Genomic DNA, 22,925 nt, shown 5'->3' on the forward strand with positions numbered 1-22,925 from the left:
AGAGGACTTTAGCCTACACAAAAATAAATAAATAAATAAAATGGAATTACACACAATAAAAAAAATCTACAAAATTCATTTACAAAAAACTCTGTTCTATTAGCAGTACACAATGATTTTAAAAGGTAAGAAGCTAATGAGAATATCAGCTGCAGCACTTTATCACCCTCTTCTGGCCCTTTTGCACTATGCAGTTAATGTCATTTGTCTATCTGTAACTAAGTAATATATTCTGCTTACTGTATTTTTCTCTCCATTCATCTGATGAAATGGGTTTTAGCCCATGAAAGCTTATGCCCAAATAAATTTGTTAGTCTTAAGGTGCCACAAGGACTCCTCATTGTTTTAGGTGTAAAGTGGATTTTACACAAGAACATGTGTGAATTTGAAGAGGTGAGGGAATCAATGATGAAAAATATGCAGCATATTAAAAATAGATCTGTATAATAAAAGCATTACTGAACATTTAATGCACAAGCTTACCTTTTGATACAGAGGGCAGGCTCGGTCTCTAAATTTGTAAGGACAATACACTCCCTCTCCAATCCACTCCGTTCATCTAGTTTCCATAACATGGATTTCTAGTGCATGGAGTCTCACATGGATCTTCCATTCACATAAATGACAGTTCCACATATAGAACGTGTGAAGAATGTTTCTTTTTAGAACACCTCTCATTGTAACAGCTAGGTGTTTTTTTGTTTGTTTGCTTGTTTTTTGGGGGGAGGAGGGTTGTTTGTTTAACAAATTATAAACCATCCACAAAAGGTAGCAGCACTATCCAACCAAAAACAAAGACAAATAAAACCCAGAAGTTAGACAAAAGTTAAGCAAAATACGAACATCACACATTGTGCTATGGTGGACAGCCAGCCAGTGTGGTTTCCAGAAACAGGGCCCCTCAACTGAGAAAGCCCTGAAGCTGGGATACACAGAGCTGACATTCCAAGAACCTAAAAAGAGAGTTTCTCAGATGACCTTAATTGCCACAACAAGGGAGAGGTAGTCTCAGAAAGGTAACTATCATACTTCCAGTCAGATAGAGAAGAATCCACCAATACTGGTATATAAAAAAAGCCATGGTCTTAAATTTCTGCATTGGCTTTTACTAGTCTTCCTTGTCAAATTCAAATTTCTTATCTTCAAAGCTCTCCACAATTCTGCATCTGCCTACCTCTGTCTTTGCATCTTCCTACCAGTCCCTACCCTCACACTTCATTCTCATTACCTTGCTGTTGCTTTAGGTTCTTCCTCCACTTCCCATGTCTGGAATAACCTCACACTAGTTTATGCCAAGCTCCCTCTATCTTAGATTTCAAGAAACTCCTAAAACCAACCTCTTCTGTGAAACATTCTGTGACCTAATGGCCACACATCTCTCTATGTATCTTTTGTTTGTATTTCCTCAAACCTTTATATTCTAAGCTCTCCAGTGCAACTTGTTTGATATTAAGCTACTCCTGTACAGCAGTGGGTACATTTATTGTGATTTGTACATGATAATAATAATCTCCAAGAGACTGACTGCTGTTTGGGGGAGAAGGCAGGACTAGGTAGCTGCATAAGGGTAAAAATCAACTTTATTTTTCTGTCTAGTGAAGGATAAATGCTTTTGAGTAGAGAGCACTCTGTGTGATTGCAACTCCCCAGAAGTCAACCAAGCTGCTTACAATAGAGCAGCCACTGAGGAAGTAGGTCTGTCCCATATATATGTTATGGGGACTTCACATGTACACTGAAAGGAAAATGACTTTTTAAAGGAGCTAAAAAGCTCCCAGCTAAGTCAAAATGGCCTTTAAAAAAAATCTATCAGCCAAGTTTACAATATAGTCAAATCAAGACTACCATTCACGTCTTAAATCTTCACTTTCAATTAAAAAAAAAACTGGCCAACTTATCATTTTACCATATGATTGTGACAGATATGGCCATTTCCTGTAATAACTTTGGGAGAGTTTACCGTATTAAGTTTATGTATAATTGTAGGACAAGAATTACAGTAGAACCTCAGAGTTACGAACACCTCAGGAATGGAGGTTGTTCCTAACTCAGAAATGTTCCTAACTCTGAACAAAACGTTATGCTTGTTCTTCCAAAAGTTTACAGCTGAACATTGACTTAACACAGATTCGAAACTTGACTATGCAGACGAAAAATGTTGCTTTTAACCATTTTAATTTAAATGAAACAAGCACAGTTTCCTTACCTTGTCAAATCTTTTTTTTTAATTTTTCCTTTATTATTTTAGTAGTTTACAATTAACACAGTACTGTCCTGTACTTGCTATTTGGGAGGGGGGCGAATTTGGTCTCTGCTGCTGCATGATTGCATACTTTCAGTTCCAAACGAGATGTGTGGTTGACTGGTCAGATTATAACTCTAGTGTTCATAAATCTGAAGTTCTACTGTATATGTAATTCCATCGGGGAGGATGACCACAGCCACAGCTCCTCCATGAACTAAGAACAGTGTGTGTGTGGGAAGGAGGTGATCTGGAAATTCACTCAGGCTGTAATACCTCCAGAGAAGTACCATCTCTGGTAGAGGCTAGTTCACAGTAGATTCTCCAGAGACCAACAAGCAAAGAAAGGATTTTGGATAAATAGTCTGAGTTTAAACTGACTCGGGGCCTTCCTTCTGACCCAGCAAACGGACAGGACCATCTGTCCCAGGAGGCCCCCAATCCTTCCTGGGAAGGGTTGGAAGGACTTAGGCCTCCTGAGGCCCCATAAGACTGATGGGTGACCTCTGGCGAGCTTATCAGCATGCATATAGAAACTTTTATAATTTTTTAATTTGATTTCTCTGTAATGCTTTCATTTTAAGAATAAAATATGCTTACTTATAAAGGGCTGTGTGGTAACATAACTACTGGAAATTACACTGTTCAAAGCCTTCAAAGAGAAAGCAAAGTGCGGACACTGGCTTGTTTAGGCTGTCTGGCTTGCTGGGACTATCACTGTGTAAGCAGGGAACTGTGTAACCTGGAAAAGCCTCAGTCAGGAGGGACATGCACACAGATCTCTACCCAAGAGAGGGAACAGCTGAGAAGCCTAGAGGAGGTTTTCTCAAGGGACCATGAAGGGAGAATACAGGTACAGTTGCCCTGAATTGTAACAATGACTATGTTTGGGGGGAAAATGACCGTTTCAAGATTAGAGTTAGAGTTTTAAGGTTTGAATTATTAGAGCATTATATCAGATATATGTAATAAAACTGAGACCAGCTTATAAAAACTGTGTAGCTCATCAAGGCTATCAACAAGTACAGGAATTAAAGTTCGGCCCAAACTAAAAGCTCCCAGCAATATAATCCCAATCTTGAAGAATGTTCGCATCTGGATTCACAGTCCAGCCCACTATAACCATGATCACAATACATTTAAAAACACAGCTCACCTTGACATGAATTAAAGCTCTAAAACATATATTTTCAGTAGTTTCAAAAGTAATTACTACTTTGTCCATTATTTTCAGACATTCATACTCTTCCTTCAAAGTCATTACTGCTGGCAGGAGGGTTTTTGTGTTTTTTGTTTTTTTTTAAATTGTGTTTCTAATACAACTTCACCCTTTCATTTTTTCCACATTTGATATTCTTGTTCTGAACTATACATGTTAGAAGTTATTTCCTCCAGAATTTGGCTGTTTGTAACACTGCTGGTTATGGCTTCTGTGCTTGTTCAGTAACTGACAACTTACGCAACACAGCTCATCTGCCTAGCAACAGTCAGGGTGAGGTTCAAAACAGAGAAACTACTCCAGTAACTTTTGCAACTGTGAAATTAGAAAGAGAGAGATGCAGGAACTGTTTCTTTACAATGGAAAAATACATTACTCTCAACTTTCCTTTATGAAACTTTATTTTCTTCAGAAATGTAACATAGGAGAATGAATGAAGATAATATTAAAATATCTCCCTCTCCCAAAAAAGTGTGATTAATATAATGTTAAGACTATAATATATGCTTAGATAAGCACAAATAATGCATACAAAGAAGTAAGGATAATGACCCTTTGAAATTAGTATCATCAGTGCTAATTCTCCCCCCCTCCTTAAATCCTGAATAAGATTTTAGTTTATCTAATTACTATGCCTGAAAACTTTCTTATTACCAGGTATTTGCTATGATAGACATTTACAAAGCACCTTTAGTATCTAGGGGCTGACATGGTAATAAAAAAGAATAAGATAAAATCAAAGATCATATATTTGGATGGTGAAAATGGAGATAATGGATATGAATCTTTGATTTTTAAAAGGTTGAAATCATTTTCTCTACTCACTGAAGTCAAGAAGAAAAACTGATGAGGTAAAATTGACATTATTTATGGACTGAAGGATGGGTATTTTGTGAAAGAATTACGGTCAGGACTAAAAGTCTAGTATCAGAAGGAATTTTAAAAAATACAAAATGACTTCTTCATAAAATATATGAATTGTTGCATAACCCAGTTTATTCTCCTGTTACGCATTACTTTCAATTCTGATTCTGTTAACATTATTCACAGTGAATTCTTCCTTTTAAAAAGGTTCATTTCACATATGTCCAAAAGCCGACTCATTACCTGAGTAGGATCACATTTAACTAGGAAAGATCTCCATCTATGTTTCATTTTGTTTTACAAGATTTTTTTAGCATGTTTCTGCAAGTATTTTCTAGTACAGGAGAAACTATGCAGATGTTTCTGTCTATTGCATAGTTTGTCAACATGTTTGCAAATGTAACAATAATTTACATGTTTGAATGTAATTTCCATCCCAGAATATTAGTTTCTCATGCACAACTGCTGAATAACATTTTTTTTCTAATAGGTAGACTCCTTTTTACAGTAGGAAACTCCGGTTGTGTGTAAATGGGAAGTGGTTTACCAACTGACTCTCCGGTATGGGCAGTTCTCATTTTCTGAAATGGTGTGTTAGTGTACCAGATATTCTGAAGAAAAATTCTAAGCCACTCTACACACTTAAAGCTAAAGTTAAAACCAAGAACAAGTCTGTTCATTTTTCACAAACAAAATTCCATAAAACTGGCATTAGCAAGCATTTCTATAAAAAGGGAGGGAAGAATAAGACAGCTGACTTTTTAAAGGATTTATCTGAAATCTGTGTTTACAGAAGAGAATTGGTCTGCTTGACAATTTTTTTTTGTTTTTGTTTTTTTTTGTTTTTTTTTTTTTTGTTAAGACTTGCAGTTGGCTAGGCAAGCCCACCTTGGAGTTTCTCTCTGTTGACCATTATATATCCCACACAGCACATATGGACATCCAGATTTACAGAAAGCTCAAGTTACATTAATGCAGTACTTGGAATACCAGATTGTTGAACTTCCTGAGGCTATTCTGGTCTTTGGTAAAAGTCAGAGCAAAGCAGTGTCTCAGTTATTATGAAATAATGAATTTAGTTGTGGGGAGGGGCAATCTCTTCCTAGAGACAAATTCTATTCCTTGATGTTCCAATCTCACTAACCTTGTAAATTGAAATAGCAGAATAAGCACATTAAGGGTGACAAAGCTTAAAAAGGCTTCTTTTTATACATGGTTATAAATGAAGATAAGTGAAGACCTGAAGCAAAAGACTGAGATTCCACTTTGAAAAGTCTCCCTCACCATCAATGTAATTTTAGAGATTGCTAAGTAACAGTGAAAGGCCAAATTCTCTTGACTTCAGGAGAGTCTGCTGTGATTTACACAGGAAACAAACTAGATCTAGGCCACCGTGGTGATCAATCTCTAGTGTACAGTGCATTAGGACCCACAGTGTGGGAATTACATCAGAGGACATAACTTTCCCCTTCCCAGCCAGTTTCTAGAACCTTGTTGTGCGGCCTTGGACTGAAGTAGACTATCTGTTTGGAGTAACCAAAACTCAAGAGGTTCAACTTTCAGATTCTAAGCTTCAAAGAAGGGGGACTGTGAATCTGTTCTGGGCCCTGGACAAAAGATTCAAGGACATATATGCAGCAAAGAATCCTGTTGTACCTTATAGACTAACAGATGTATTGGAGCATGAGCTTCGTGGGTGAATACCCACTTCATCGGATGCATATGATTATATATATCACATGCATCCAACGAAGTGGGATATATATATATATATAAAAAAACTCTTTGGCTCTGCAACTCCCCATTATTCTGCCTCCTTAAGTGTCATTGGCACAGCCATAAAGACTACTGAATCCTTGAATTTGTAAGCAGCTGGAATTCTCACTCTGATCCAAACAGTGTATACCAGGGCTTTTGTTAACAGAGACAACAACAAAATATAAACTTCAGCCTTTCTCCCGAGCTGGGCTATTTCCTGACATCACTACCAGGGACAAGTTGAAAGACAAGAATGTTAGACCAGGCATCTGTTGTGCAGGCATCCTTCTCCCATTATCAACAGAATATATCAACCCTCCTGCTGAGTGATACAAAAACATCAACTGTGAAATTGGCACTATCTGAAGATCTGAGACGTGTTATCAACACTTTTGTAAAACCGGTCGTACTAAAGTTCCATTTGGAGAAGGGGGTCACTGATTATTCTACATTGTAGAATTTATTTTGTCAACAGAAGAGCAGGGAAAGATCAGGCCCAAGCTGTATTGTCTCAGGATACTTTATATGCAAGTGTGTAACAGGGTGGCCCAGCTGTTTCTAATTTGTGTTAGAAATATTAACTTATATTGCAGTAGCACTTAGAGACCATCCAAGTCATGTCCCCATTGCGCTAGGCACGGCACATGCATACAAAGTGATGGTCCCTGCCCCAAAGAGCATACAGTGTAAAAAACAAAATGTAATAGGTGGTTAAGACAAACAAGTGGGTTGGGATGGAGAGTTGGGGGAGACAGCATAATGAAAATAATAGGATGTGCACAATTCTTAGCCAGTCAGGTATAGCAATTAACTTGCTGCCTAAACAGTCACCAACAGAGTTAATGTCAGAGAGAAAAACAGTCTGTTGAACTGAGCTTTAAACTGAGAAAACTGGACTATATATTTTACTCAAAGTTACAGTGATATGTGTGTGTGTGTATATATGTATATATATGTATGTGTATATATATATATGTATGTGTATATATATATATACACATACATATATATATATACACATACACTTTATGGATTAAATTTGTCTTTTACGAGAGAGAGAGAGAGAGAGAGAGAGAGAGAAATTTGACCAGGCATCAACTGTTCTGAATAATACCTTAAGTGATTGCATTTTCCAGCTGTCATGTGTTTCACATAACTGAATTTCACAAATACAGTCAGAATAATAGGAATGGAGAATAAGCTCTGCTATAATGAAAGGATACATCAAAAAAGATCTCCAGTTGGAAATTCCTTAAAAGCTGACTTCATTTAGACGGACTAAACAATTCAGAAAGAGTCTGTAAGGAAGTCTTTGTAATTGCAATCTATATTGCTTTCTTCAGCACCATAATAAACCACTGTTGTCTTAATCATACTATCAATGCACTTCTTGAGGATTAAGCAATGAATACTATTCAAAATCCATACTAACAAAACCAAAGGAAAATTTATTCTCATTGGACAAAAACTTCTCAAAACATTCACATCCAGCAAGACTCGCAGTGTTTTCTGTCTCCATTGTGCATGGGAGAAGATCCAGATCTGTCATTCAATGGCACTGGAGCTTCGGACATCTTCCTACCATTACAGGAATAGAGGCAGGAACTTATTAAGAAAATTCCTAAGTTGTACATAGATATGAATTTTAGACAAATTCATGGGGACATTTGTATATCATGTATGCAGCATTTTGAATAATCTGCTTTTAATAAGAAAAAATTCACTGGTGTAAAAATAATTTAAAATATATTTTGAAAATGTTAAGAATTGTATGTTGAAAGTTGCTTACATACAACTATTGGCGGTGGTCTGAATATTGAACATCTGTGTTCTGAGAGTGCCTATTGCCATGGTATTGTATGTGATAATAGTTAGCAATTATAGTTCTTTTCCTCTTTAAATGTCAAAGTGCTTTTAAGAAAATGTGGGCAAATATTATCATCCTAATTCTTAGAGATACCTAGGCATGTGATAACCTTTGTAAATTCTTACAAATTGTGTATTTCCTCCCCTGGATACAGTGTTTATATCTGTCAAGATTTTCCTAGTAAAATACATTCAAATAAACTGCAAAATGACAAAAATCAGATGTAGTCAGCGTCATTATTAAAATAAAGGATATTGATTTTTTTCAAGGAAAAAGGTAGCTGTGATAGTGATCTTTTCCCAAATTTGGAAGCAGATAGGAAAGGAAACAGTACCAGTAGCAATCACAGACATCAGGCTCCTATTTAGAATCTGAGACAAAGGGTTTTCCAACTGCTGTCACCACCACAACTCAGTTTCAATTGTAACTATTGATGCTGGGCAGTTTTACTGAATCTAGCTAGAGAAAGCATAGCTTGAAAAAAGCAAATACGTTATTCCCTTTTATCTACATGAAAACACTCCAGTATGGTAATACAAAATAGGGGGCAATTTATTAATATTCAATAACCACCATGCCAACAGAAGAAACCAGACATAAAACCTAGGAAAAGAAATGAATATTAGATTACTGAAATACAAGTTTATTCCTTAAATAATGAAAAGAGAATAAATTCCTTTCCTCCTAGCTTAAAGCCCCTGTAAGTATGCAATGGGTCTCAGATACTATAATTTTCTCAGCTATTACCTTCTTTTCATATATCCCTGAAAAGGTTAAAAGGCAAATGGTTCTGTCTCTGCAGTATTTATGGAGCATTAGATCTCTTCTCCATTGTTCGTAATGACATTTTAAGTGACTAGTAGATCAGACACATCTCAACTGCCTCCCACCTCCAACTGCTTCCCTAAAGACAAATACAACATACTGCAGCAATGTCCTACATTCCCCCTCAGAATCCATTCTAGAACTAAATGCTGCAATATTTGCAGCATAAAATTATCCCCTTATTTTAGGGTTTACATAGCTGAAAGGCAACTTCTGTCCCCTAGACGTTCCATGAGCTTCCTGGGCCACAGAGCCATAGCTGCTACCTCATATTCAGGGAGAATTACTTTCTCTAATGGCTACATTGGACTTCACTCAGCAGAATTGGAAAATGCAGTGCAGAATGTCAGCCAGACTCACAGAAATTACATCTCACTGATTTCTTGATGCATGGCAACATCTTACCCACCTTACTAAATTACTGTAGAATAATTTTTAAAGTCCCAAATCCCAAGGATAGTAATCTTTCCTTAATTTACAACTCTATGTCACAAACAGCCAAAGGGAACAAAGATACCAAATAACTCAAAGAACACCTATTATTACCAAAGATGAAGGAGTTGGGATCACTCCATTACATCCCATAAAACACAACATGATAATTTAGTGGCGGGAAACTCTCACCATACCTGGGATGGAGACAAAGGCAACTCATCTCATTCATTTTTTTTTAATTCCAGTCTCTGGGCTGAAGGCACTATTCTTCCAACACAGGTTTATAGTTCCCATAGAGGGAGATGCCATATTCTGGCTTGAGGAGCTGGAGAGAAAGGATGGACCAAGCTGCTGAGTATGGGAGTTGGGACGCTCATCTCCATGAGCTGCTCATCTCCCACGTTTCCATAAATTCTGCATATTCTCACTGCAAAGCTGGTAAGGTTTATTGATGTTTCAGCCTGGCCATTCCCTTGATTAACTCAACTTGTAGAAGATCCAGAAGTTGCATGTTGCTGCTTGAAAAGATTGTGGATATATTTTCCAGATTCAGACCCTTAGTATTTCATTTCTTAAGCCCATTTTTCTCTCTTTGATTAGCCTGTCAGCATCGCTTGCTATTTAGATACCAGACAACTCTCTCTGCATCCAGGACCTGCTTTTTAAGTCCCCCTGTGTCAGCATGCATTTTCAGACATACCCCTCATGTCTGCCTCAGGTTAGAGTCATTACCTCAGCAGGTTTCACTAACATTGATACTAAGGAGCCTTTGACCTGAAGTCCTATTTCAAGGGTTGAGTGCAGAAGGGAAGGCCAAACAATGAGTGCTTCCTAATTACTTCTGAGAATCTCCCAGCCTTGGAGGCTGGAAGGCTGGGGTACATCAGAAGCACTGGGGATTTCAATTTTTTAAGATTAAGTATACTGACCAACTTTTGATCTGCACCATTTTTACTCTCTATGGGAACTAGTTTACACCCTCTTCATGAATATATCCAGTGTCAGCTGGATACAGAGATAGCTGGGATTGGACCTTTTAAAAATGTCTTTTATTAATTTCTCTTATCATAAAACAAATTATTAACAGATCCTAGATCCTCTGCCACAGGCCTCCCTCTTTGAAGAATAAACTGAAAAAACATTATGGTCATAGGCATATTATGGAAGTTCACATGTGGATGCATGAGCCCCATATTCCAGAACAACCATGTCTTAGAATTAGTCCCAAACCTCTGTCTTACTTATTAATTATGTTTTCCAATGATCTGCTATAATACAGGATACAGTACCAAGAACATTTTATCATTTTTGCAGCTGCACAGTGAAAATTATTCAGTGTATAGTTACTGGAGTAACATGAAATAAAAATCCATAACTTAACCACAGGAAGATAATGCACATTTATCAATTACATATCATTTATGTATAACTGCAGTCTTTTTTTTCTTTTTTGGGGGGGGTCACTCTTTCTCTGCATATCAAGAACCTTTTGGAAGAGGAAGCAATTCCAATTCCAAACATGTTTCACTTTTATCACTGACTATATACACCTTTAGAGAGACAAGGTAGATGAGATTACTTTTACTGGACCAACTTCTGTTGGTGAGTGAGACAAGCTTTCGAGCTTACACAAAGCTCTTCTTCAGGTCTGCATATCTCTGTTATCCACAGTCAGAACCCTGCAGAAACCCACTTATTAGCATAAATATTCCAATTTCTACTTCCTCTTCAAGCCATGCTTTTCTTCTCAAAACTATTAAAGATGAAGAAGTGTGCTAAGGCCATCATTTGTGCAGCTGTGCAATAAACGGAGGTTCTGAACTCCAGATACTGGTTATGTACTACATATTATATCCCTCATTAATACGAGCTTCTTCTTTAGCGTAGCAATGTTAGAGCCTCCCTTGTTGGGATTTCCTATATTAAGTAAAAGCAGCAAAGAGTCCTGTGGCACCTTATAGACTAACAGACGTTTTGGAGCATGAGCTTTCGTGGGTGAATACACACTTCGTCAGATGCATGAAGTATTCACCCACGAAAGCTCATGCTCCAAAACGTCTGTTAGTCTATAAGGTGCCACAGAACTCTTTGCCGCTTTTACAGATCCAGACTAACACGGCTACCCCTCTGATACCCTATCTTAAGTGTTTCCTGGACCCACTGTGCTTAAACATTTGTGTCTCTAGTAAAATTCTGTATTTACAACAGATTCCACTTCTGTTCTTTTGCTTAATTATTTTGCTGGCCTTGGTCTCAAATGCAGACAACATAAACTAACTAAGCATAATTCAATTGTCTGATAGACAAAAATCCGATCCAAAAATCCAACCCATACCTTCTCTCTCGAGTTCATCTATGGGAAATAGGCTTTATTCAATCACATTATTGACAAGCTGAGAAAAACACTCTGATCACTGTTATGCCTATTTCATTTCTTATATGACTCATGCCCAACAACATAATATATAAAAACAGAAAACAAAACACACCACCTCGCTCTCTTCCCAGAAACACCTTCCCGAAACATATGGCGTGATTAGTTTATAAGGATTAAATTTGCATGTCTACATTTGTTTGAGTAAGAGAAGATGGGTGTATTGTGTTCATGCACATTTGTAGAACTTACTATGGGAAGGTTATGGTGTCTTCCAATTTAATATAATCTTCACATTTCATTAGCATGTTGTTTTTTTTAAAAACCTGTTCTAGGCAGTAAAATGTTAAACGGGACTGGTCCTAACAGTAATCTTGCAGTTTTTCCCTAGACACCTCTCTCCAGACCAGTATATTGCTGTTTATCGTAACTCCTTTGGTGAAAATTCTTCATTAATTTTGAATCAGTATGATAGCATTTCAGTTCAAGAGCAATTAGAGTTAATTCTGAGAGATAATGTGTAAAATCCTTTCCTAAGGTTTAAATATATTTACACCCATTGTGTCCCTTCACTCATTATATAATTCTATGCATGAAGTTAAACAATTTTATCAGGTAAGATTATTGCTTATAATGCCATGCTGCTTACTGTTCATCACTCCTCAACATATTAAGAAAAAACTTTCTAGATATTTGTGAAACTATTTTACCAGGATAGATTTTGAACTTCAAAAGTAATACTTGCCAGGATCAATCTTCTCTCTTTTTGAAAACTTGTAAAGTGCTTTCATTTTTCTTATGAGCTCCTGTATCACGTATCCCTCAATTAAGTATGTCTAATTAAGAGCACCTCATTTATGTTCCTCTGGAAAAAAAATTAATGAAAAGGGGGAAAAAATCTAGGATACTAGTATTGCAGGGGCAATCTTATGCAAGATTAAAGTTAAAGAGTCATGCCTTCAGACTAGGGTGACTAGACAGCAAATGTGAAAAATCAGGAAAGGGGGTGAGGGGTAATAAGAGCCTATATAAGAAAAAGATCCCAAAATTGAGACATCTGGTTACCCTACTTCAGACAGGCTAGTAAAAATATTAAGTTTTCTGGTGCACTATTATCTCAACCTCAAAGCACATATGTATTCCCATTCCTCTCTTCCCTGTTAAATGCATACCTTAATATATTGTTATTAAAAGTATACTATGATATACACAGGATGGCAAAGTTAATATGATCTTAAAAGCCGTACATTTTGTAACTGTCTCAGTTATGTGCTTGATTTCTCAACTTTAATGTTGCAGTAACTTTATATATAATTGTATGTACCTATGCACACATATGAGCTGTATAAGATATTAAAGTTCTGCATGAAACCTGTCACATAATTTGCTTATGTGTTGCTTGAGAGTTTATAATGTACAAAATATGCATATGTATCAAAGAGAACAGACTGTAAATGATCATTCCTAATCTTAGAAACATATCAATTATTTACTAGCTCAGCTCTTCTTGCGCTTTATCTTATAGACTTCCCCATGGCAACATCACACTTCACTTCCTAGTCTTAATCAGTGAAGTCTGAAAATTAATATTAGATTTAGCTATTGGGTTACTTGACAGTCTGCTTATCACACCATAAACTCTAGATAATTTTCTGTATGTCAATAAAATTCACTTGTTTAGCAATATTAAAAAGGTAACTTTTCTCAAAAGTAAACAGCTGGTTATTTGTTCTGTGTTGGCATATTATAAATATGAAATTTTACATAATCATCATTTCAGAATGAAAAAGAGAAATGATAACGGTGTCCTGAGGCAATAGCCACCATATTCCCCTGTTGGGGGGAGGGGGGTTGGGGGTAATGGGACTCTTCGGGGGGGTTCCAGGTGAAGGTGCTTGGGGCTAAGCAGGGGGGTCTGGATGTGTGGGGGGGATAGAGCTCAGCAGCGGGGAGTGGGGCTCAGAAGGGTGGGGATCCAGGTGCAAATAGTTGGGGCTTGGTGGGGTGGGGATCCAGGTATGGGTGGCTTGTCTGGGTGGTCCAGGTGCAGCGGGAGTGGAGCTCATCGGGGTGGGGGGGTTGAGTGTGAGGCTCGATGGGAGGGTCTGGGTATGAGGAGGTCTGGATGTGTGAGGGTTGAGCAGATGGGGGAGCAGCTCCCCGTACAGGGATCCCACCCCCCGCAACTGAGGAGTGATGGGTGCAGGAAGTGGGGGTGGAGGGAGTTTGCAGAGCTTCCTGCAGCTGGGGGAGAAATCTGGGGGTTGGTCTGACCCAACCCTGGACGCTGTGCATGGGAAGAGGAAGTCCCATACTCCCCAGCCCAGCCGGGACTAGCAGCTGAGCCTGGCGCAGAGTAGGAGCCACCAGCCAGGTCTTCCCTAGTCCTGTCCCCACCCCACAGTGGTTTACCTCTCTGCCAGCTGGCCTGAGCACCTAAAACATACTGCTGGGGAGGGCGTTCTTGTGGCTTCCCTGTTTCCCCATCAGAAAGCCATTTTTCTGCAGGGAAGCAAAGAAATATGCAGGGGACATGAATTCTGCACATGCTCAGTGGCACAGAATTCCCCTAGGAGTAAAATCCTTTCGGTTTCTTTCATAGACATCTCCTTCTTCTGCATATGTTGATCAAACACTTTTGCAGGTTTGCATGCTCCTTTCTGATTAATACAAAGTCTCTCCATTTTCCTGTGGTGATAAAGGCTATGTGTTTTTGTCAAAGAAATATTTCTGTTTCGCTTGTTTCAACTTTAAGCTATTTAGTATGTCTCCTTGTATCAGCTTGAGTTGTAACAACTTTGATGAAGTCAGTAATCTGGTCCTTATAGGAGAGCTAGGATCACCTGCTCCTCTAGGTGTATTCCAATAGTCCATCAGACTAAGAGGCTGTGTTATCCAAATTAGATTCTTTTAAGAATTGTTTTTACAGTTTGAATTGCTCTCTCAGCTACTGGAACAGACCTGTCAAAAGTGAACGTCAAGTGAACAGAAGAGAGAACTTTCTCAGCAACTGGCTTCTCCCAGAAGATCAGTATGACCACAAACCTCAGCACCTTCAGAGCAAGATGTATAACACAATTCTTTGACCCAGCTTTTCCATAATTACATGAGGATAAATTACAAAAAAGATAAAGTCCAGCCTCTGCTGACTGAAGTGAAGTGGGAGAAAGAACACACACACTAAATGTATCTTCAGGAGTTCACTTTAGACGTTTGACAATGATGGTCACTAACTATATAAGAATTTAGACTGGGCCACCAGATGAAACTGTAGTGGAGTATAGTTTAGGTCTAATCCTGTTCTCACTATAGTCAATGGCAAAACTCCTAATTATTTCAATAAGGAAGAATCAATCCTTTATTCCCTCATACTTTGATAATGCTATAACAGCTCACGAGAAACTGTTCCATATCCCGTCACTCTTATCAACAATGAAGACTGAAAGCTTCATACAGCAAGAAACAGTTGACTTTGACATTTGTTTTACCCAGATTACCTTGAACCTGATACAGATCCAATGGATAAAACTTCACAGATAATATGTTAGAGGAGGAAAAAAAAATCGCTTCGTCTCTACCATGGCGATGACATAGTAACATTAAAACTCTTTCCGTTGTACTTTTGCACAACATCAGCTGGACCTATTTACTGATGCCAATTACAATATGGATTTTAATATATACTGTATGCATTGTGACAGACTCAGGCCAGAAGGATACAAGAGGGTAGTCGAAGGCAGGTATATCAGCCTCAGAATGAGCAGCTCCCTGTTCCCTGGATAGCCAAACAAGGGCTAGTCCAGGCCAGTCAAGACACCTGACGCCAATTTAACCAGTTAAGGTCGTTGGGCTAATGCTGGCACACGACCTCAATTAGCTGAGAAAGAGTCAGTTAAGGCTGATAGGCTAATAGAGACAGCTGGAACCATTTAAGGTCCCACTTATACTGCTTTAAAAGCTCTCCTTTCCAGTTCTCTTGAGAGGAGCCCAGGTGAATGGAGCTGGAGGAGAGGAAGCATTACTGAACCCCAAGGTAAGGGTGAAGCTTGGAAAAGGGGAGCATGGGAAAGTGGCCCAGAGAATCAAAGCAGCGTCAGTGAAGGAGGGAAGCCGATAACAGCTACTACCATTAGGGTCCCTAGGCTGGAATCTGGAGTAGAGGGCGCGCCCAGGTTCCCCCCTTCCCTCCCTGCATGATCTACAGAGATCCCTTTGAGAGGGGAAACAGACTTTGGTCCAGGCAGGAGACCAAACGGTGCCTATGGAGCTCTAAGGAGCAAAAGAGACTGTAGGTATTCCACCTTCCCACCTCCCATACCGGCCTGTGATGAAAATAGCTCAATAAGCTGTAACCTTTGCTGCCATACTGGGAAAGGGAGGTCATACTGAGGGCCTTAGTGAGTTTCTGAGGCCACTGAATCTGTCAGGAAGTGTGGGACCCACCAATACAGACTTGGAGCTTTGTCACAGCATACAAAGCAGACTAGGTTTTTATTCAACAAAAAGATTGTTCTTATATTCTGACTATAAATTTCTCTGTAATTACAGCACTATTAAAATACATTTTATATTGGATTATGTTTTTATGGGGAAAAACACAACAAAAATAAGATTTCAGTGCTTACTATCATGATGGCAATAACTCAGCTTCCTCATAAACTTTGATCCTGTAAAGACAGTAACATTAGTGCTCTTTTTCAAACTTGGCTTCCTCTCTTAATTCTAGTTGCTATTTGATCTGCAGCAGCTTTAGTTATATTTAAGCAAAAGATCTAGGGATATTCTGTAGTAAGTCTAGCCATTGAGCACTAAACATGATCTAATGCTCTTAACGTTCTGCAGGAAGTACTGCAGAATATTATCACCCTGGGGCAAGACCTCATTGTTAAACAATAAAGCGTAAGCCAACTTCACTAATAAGAAAGAAAAATGTTTCCCTCCTAAGTGAAATGAATGTTTATTCAAAAGGCTAAAAACTAAAATGGACTTAAAATCAATGCGCTCTCTCTTTTGGATTCATGTTTAATGTCTACTAAACTTCACAGTTTCTTGGCATCTTTGATACATGAAATATGCTGTAATCTCTACCCCTGCACTTTGACGACTTGCAGCTCTCTGGAATCTTCCATTTAAGTGGTTATGGTTCCATGCCACACATTCAATAACAGAGCTAAAAATATTTTTAAATTTAGAAAGGGTTAAGTCCTAAAATAAGATGTTTTTCCACTTGACCAGTAAAAATGTTCCTAAAGCATTCTGAATCACATGGACGATGATCAAGACTAACTACTGGGGTGGGTTGTTTGTTTAATTGATTGATTGTTTTGAACTGTCCAATAATATTCCATAGCTGATTTCAAAAGAACCAGGTCAAACAAGGCAAGCTAGAGTTTAATTGATTGATTGTTTTGAACTGTCCAATAATATTCCATAGCTGATTTCAAAAGAACCAGGTCAAACAAGGCAAGCTAGATTTTTAGTAATCTAACACAAAAGTGAAATTGTAATTATTTTAAAATATCTAGATAAATACAACTGCAAAAAACCCAGCTCCAATCTCTCACAAAACATCCCGGGAGATATCCCCTCATTTGGTTCACACCATTTAGTTTTTTTTTTTTTTTCCTTTAAAAAAAAAAATCCTTTGAAGCTAAAGCATGAGAAGTGAGGTAAGAGCCAGTGAACACAGTCTGCATATTCTCACTGCTATTGTGAAATGGAAGACACATTCCACAAAGGATAATTTGAAGTTCATTTTAAAAAAAAATCAGAAATACAGTATATTTTACTGTGATAATTAGGCAACTTTTTAGGTATCCCAGATCAAAAATAGACAAGATTACTCTGAAAATTTTGAAGATAGTTCTATAATTGATCTAACTGATTATATATATATTGTGAAAAGCTGATAGTAACTTGGGGCCTGCTCCAAATTCCACTAAAATCAGTGGGAGTTTTACATAGACATCAGAAAGCTTTGGCTAAGAACCCAGTTTGTGCCATTAAGAGAAACGTCAAATACTATAAATAAGTATCTCTCTCAAGATGTTTTTGAGGATTTCTGTAAGACATTTTTAATGTGATTTTATGATACTGGTATATGAACATAACTTTAATGGCACCAATTCTGTGCAAATAACACCCACTTTCCTTCAGAAACAATATCCTCTATGTGCCCACACAATCAAGTTGGAGAAAGTGAGGAGCATTAATTTTGTTCATGCCATCTCCCATTTTCAAAGTTACTCAATGTCTAGAGTTTTGCAAGATTAGGTTTCCCTATAGGCACTGCATAACTTGTTTCTCAGGTCTCTGCTAGTCATTCCATGACCAAAAGGTAAAAGGCAAGCTGTTCTAACTAAACTGGCATTTTCGCTCTATATAAAGACAACTGTTTTCAAAATCGTATTTTAGATAGGATGCTTCCCTCAATACTTGAATTAGATCAAATTCCATTTTACTTTTTTTTTTCTCCCTGTGCACAAGATTCTTTAACAGAATGAATACTTTTAGGACCCAGTGCTTTTTTCTGCATGGCTGCCTATCATTTTCTTCTAAAACAAGTTTCTAGATAGTAAGAAGGGACGTTGCTTTAGGGATTTTATTTTTCTAGAATTTTCATTTCAAAAGGAAAAAAAACAGGTAAAGAGATCTTCAAAATTTCAGCCATCAGTTACTACTTCACAGTTTGTTTCACCAGTTTGTTCAGGCTGTTTTATGCAGGGCCTTTACTCATATTAAAACAACATTAACATAAGGAAGCATTGGTACAGAGGATGGTCCTAAGTGATTATGCTGGCAGCAGCAGCAGCAACAATTCAAGATTGTCTGGTGCCATACTGTAAAAGACCACTTGAAAGCCTTTTATTTGGTGGAGAATGGACATTCTGTATAGAAAATTTGAATCTTACACCCATTTGGTGAGAGAAAGGAGCCATGACTCTTATAAGCCCAGTTCCCTTGTCCTGTTCCCCTTCTGACTTCCAGAAATTTAGATTCCCCCATTCTAATGGGGGTGGGGCAGAAGACAGGGCCAGCGATCCAGACATTGCTCCATTCTCTCCCACCAGTGGTTCTTAAGGGACCATCTTTGCAACTGGAGAGGTTATAGGGTATCCCAGCCTGCTAGAAGCAGAGAGATGGGGATGAGATCAGAGCCTGGGCAGGCAGTTTGAAGCTGCAGTGAAACTAGCTGCACTCTCGAGAAGTGAGAGCAGAAAGAGCTACATCTAGGAAGCTGCACTTCTTTGGCGGGATGGCTTTTCTCTACCATGCTAGCACCCCACCATCTGCGGCCTATTTAAAGGTGAGAAATACTGGCTTCCACTGCTATCTTGGACAGAGTGTGCTGGAGCCTATCCTGCCTCCACCTCATTAAGTCAGAAGTTTGCAGACACTTGCCCTCAGCTAGCTCTACAGAGGACCCTGCTGCTCCTCTCCCATGCTCCACAGCTGCTGAACTGATCTGCTCTTCAGAATCACTGCTACTATATCGGTTTCTGCCTCCTACAAGAGCTTCAACCCCAGCTATAACTTCTGAAAGTGCCCCTCAGTATAGCAAGTCTTCTGACTGCCTCTAATATTGTCCTTTAAAACAAACAAAACAACATAATTTACCTCTCTTATTTTGTTTTTGGCAGACTTTGATACTAAACTAAGATATAACCTACAAAAGCACTCTCCTAGGTAGAGAACAATGTAACTTAAGCTACTAGGTTTATTATAGGAAGGCACCTCTCAACTTTTAATAAATTATTTAGCCAGCTCACTAAAGGGAAGAAAGCATGGACTGAACTATGAAGATATATCAACAAAGCTCTATCAGCAATACTGCACTGTATACATCAAACCTATTGTACTAGGCAAGCTCCATAATTATAAGGACCACAGTAGGCCATTCAGCAAATTATGTGAAAAAATAATTAGCAACAAAGCTTGATTATAAAATAATTAGGTAAGAGAAAGCTACTTACCTTTAATTCGTGTCCTCGGAAGATGTGACTGAAGTAGATTTCCAGTCTGTGTGTGTTTCACCTCTAGCATGTGACAGGTCAGATTTGATTTAGTTCACATTTTGAGTCATTAGAATTTCCACTAGCAAAAGACACATGCCAGCAAGCACAGATATTCTTCTGTACTGTAAGTGCCACTCTTCAGCCCCTTTCTAAACAAATACAAAAACAAACAAAAGAACAAAAGACAATTAAACTGTGGCTCTCCAAATTGATATTCAACCTCCCCCTATTCCAACACACACACACACACACACACACACACACACACACACACACACACACGACAGCAGTGATTAGCTATGGCATTGCATCTTCTAAAGGAGAACATACTAAGTTCTCAACCCCAGCTCTCCTAAAGCTCTGTAGTGACAAAAAGACTTTGGCATTGGCTTCTGATACTGTCTCCAGACTACTAAAAATTATCACTGAAGGATTATAAAGTGAACCATACGTGATGTTGACTGCATAAACATGTATCATTCTCCATTTTTGCTCACAAAAGAAAGGGTTTAGGACTAGTGAAGAATGAACCACAGTCAGAACAGACTTAAATCTCCCGCTCTGATCTTCTCAGTATCAGCCTTTCATTAGAATCTGAGTTGTTCTCTTGTTCCTTGACAGTTTCTGCATTGTGTATTGATGATAAAGAATCAGTCAGATGAGAAATGCCAAAGTCCACATCTACCCTTTTGGCACCAAGTATTAGAGGTGCATTTCCTCAGGCACACTCTATCACCTAGGTCAGGGATTGGCAACCTCTGGCATGAGGCTCACCAGGGTAAGCACCCTGGCGGGCCAGGCCAGTTTGTTTACCTGCCGAATCGGCAGGTTTGGCGGACCGCAGCTCCCACTGGTGGGAAGCGGCAAGGGCAAGGGATGTGCTGCCCATGGCTTCCTGCCATCCCCATTGGCCTGAGATGGCGAACCGTGGGATCGGCCGAACCTGACGATGCGGCAGGTAAACAAACTGGCCTGGCCTGCCAGGGGAGCCGTGTGCCACAGGTTGCCGACCCCTGACCTAGGTTAAGAGATGGGAAATCATGGGCCCTTCTGTCAAAATAATATTTCTGCTTCCACTTTTGATTTTCTTTCATCTTCTCTAATGATTCATTGTTATGAGCTTTCAGCAAATTATCACTAATCGGTAAATTAGATCTGATCCTTCTTCCTATTAACAGCTAGAGAAAAGCCATTCTCCATAGGTTTACTTTGGCAAACCAATAAAACTTTATAGAAATCACTCCCACTGTCAAAAGTCCTTTTCATAAAGTTCTTTACTGTCCATATAGATCTTTCCACAAGTCCATTTGATTGGGCGTAATTTGGATTTGCTGTTTTGCAATGAAAATCCCAATCTATTGCAAATTGCCTAAAATCTGCACTGAAAAATTGCAGCCTATTATCACTAAAGATTTCATCTGGAGAAGATTCCCTTCATGCCGGCTATCACTGACTTACTATTAGTACTGTGCAGTGTGCAAATTTCTGGATACTGAGAATAATCTGACTATTAAATAATCCTTTGATTGCCAGGTAAATACATCAGTGCTTTCCTTCTCCTAAGGCCTTTGTGGAACTGGATGAGGTCTTAGTGTCTCTGCCTGTTGGCATGACTTGTATTTCAAGCATGAAAAACAGTTTCCTACCACATTAGTAATTTTGTGATTGATCTGCAGCCAGTACTGCACCTCTCATGCTTGTTGTTTGCAAGTCTCAATTCTTAAATGACCCTTGTGGATCTTCTGTAGGATTTCTTTTCAGAAGCCCATTGTAATTACAACCTTACTGCCCTTGAAAAACACCCCTGAGCATGTAAACATCTCCAATATCCAGTTTTTGGAATGCATACAATATGTAGGATTCTGAAATCCCAATAATACCAATTTCAAAATAATAACCAAATTAAAGGTGCACCAATACAGCATACAATACAGTATGGTTATTATGCTATGAAGACATCCCTTAGTCTGTGGGGCTTCTGAATAAATTTTGATTATATCTACACAGAGCGATTTTACTTTCATCCTAACGGATTTTCAAAACCCACAATGAAAACTGAAACTGAATGATCCTATGAATTTTATTAAAAACATAAGAATGGCCACACTGGGTCAGATCAATGGTCCATCTAGCCCTGTATCCTGTCTTCCAGCAGTAGACAGTTTCAGATTCTTTACAGAGAATGAACAGAGCAGGGCAACTATCAAGAGATCCATCCCTGTCATCCAGTCCCAGCTTCTGGTAGTCAGAGGTTTAAGGATACCCAGAGCATGGGGTTGCATCCCTGACTATCTTGGCTACTAGCCAATGGTGGATCTATCCTCTACAAACATATCTAATTCTATTTTGAACCCAGTTATACTTTTGACCTTCAGAACATCCCCTGGCAACAAATTCCACACATTGACTGTGCGTTGTGTGAAATATACTTCCCTATGTTTGTTTTAAACCTGCTGCCTTTTTAATTTCACTGGGTTACTGTTGGTTCTTGTTATGTAAAGGGCTAAATAACACTTCCATATTCCCTTTCTCCACACTACTCATGACTGTATAGACCACTATCATATTCTCTTTAGTTTTCTTTTCTAAACTGAACAGTCCCAGTCTTTTTAATCTCTCCTCATATGGAAACTATTCCATACCCCTAATTATATTACCTACCCTTCTCTATACCTTTACCAATTCTAATGTATCTTTTTTGAGATGGGGTGACCAGACTAATATAGAACAAACAGAACAGAATTCTTTGTTTACTGTATAATTTCAGCAGACCTAGATACTATTATGGTATTACCTACGGGTCATTTCACCTTCTGTGCCAACACTGTAACTGCAAGACCATCTGTGGCACCTCATGTGTGCTGAGGTCACAGCCCTTCTCTTGAACAGCAACCAGGCTGTCACTCTCATAAGTTTAACCTGCCTCTAACAATAAAATAAAAGTATCATTCATTCTGAAAGCAACTGTGTCTAGTGCTTACAAAAATAAGGTAACTACTATAGTCATTTTTTGCTTTCATACAAAAATTAAGTTTTTAATATTATATCAGGCAACATAAAAGAAACATACAGAAACAAGTTGATAGTGAAACATATCGCTGTATGAAAAGAATCTAATAATGATTTCATCCTATAATGAATTCATGTGCTGTTTATATACAGACACTACTTGCCAACTATACTATTCTTGAGGACAGTGAGAACAGCCATACTCTCAAAATACAGGCCTCCACCACTTGAGTTAAAGAAAAGTCTCCATTAGAAAGCGAGTATTAGATATCAGTATTAACATTGTTTGGTTTTTTAAGAACCAGCTACTACTAGAT

At 38.4% G+C, this 22,925-nt stretch overlaps 1 protein-coding gene across 3 annotated transcripts in view; it reads right to left on the reverse strand.

Moving 5' to 3' along the window:
- FRY (FRY microtubule binding protein) overlaps positions 1 to 22,925 on the reverse strand; it is a 392,912-nt gene that overhangs the window by 358,768 nt on the left and 11,219 nt on the right. For 2 of the 3 annotated variants that reach the window (XM_050937094.1, XM_050937090.1), the window contains exon 1: positions 19,558 to 19,635. Coding sequence is in view for 1 of the 3 variants with exons in the window: in XM_050937091.1 (XP_050793048.1) it covers positions 19,558 to 19,627 (70 nt within the window). In the remaining 2 variants the exon portion in view is untranslated. Of the gene's footprint in view, positions 1 to 19,557; positions 19,749 to 22,925 lie in introns of those variants that run through there. The other variant, XM_050937091.1, reaches the window with a different exon arrangement.

Source organism: Gopherus flavomarginatus, chromosome 1 (assembly GCF_025201925.1).
Source record: "Gopherus flavomarginatus isolate rGopFla2 chromosome 1, rGopFla2.mat.asm, whole genome shotgun sequence".
Lineage (NCBI taxonomy): Eukaryota > Metazoa > Chordata > Testudines > Testudinidae > Gopherus > Gopherus flavomarginatus.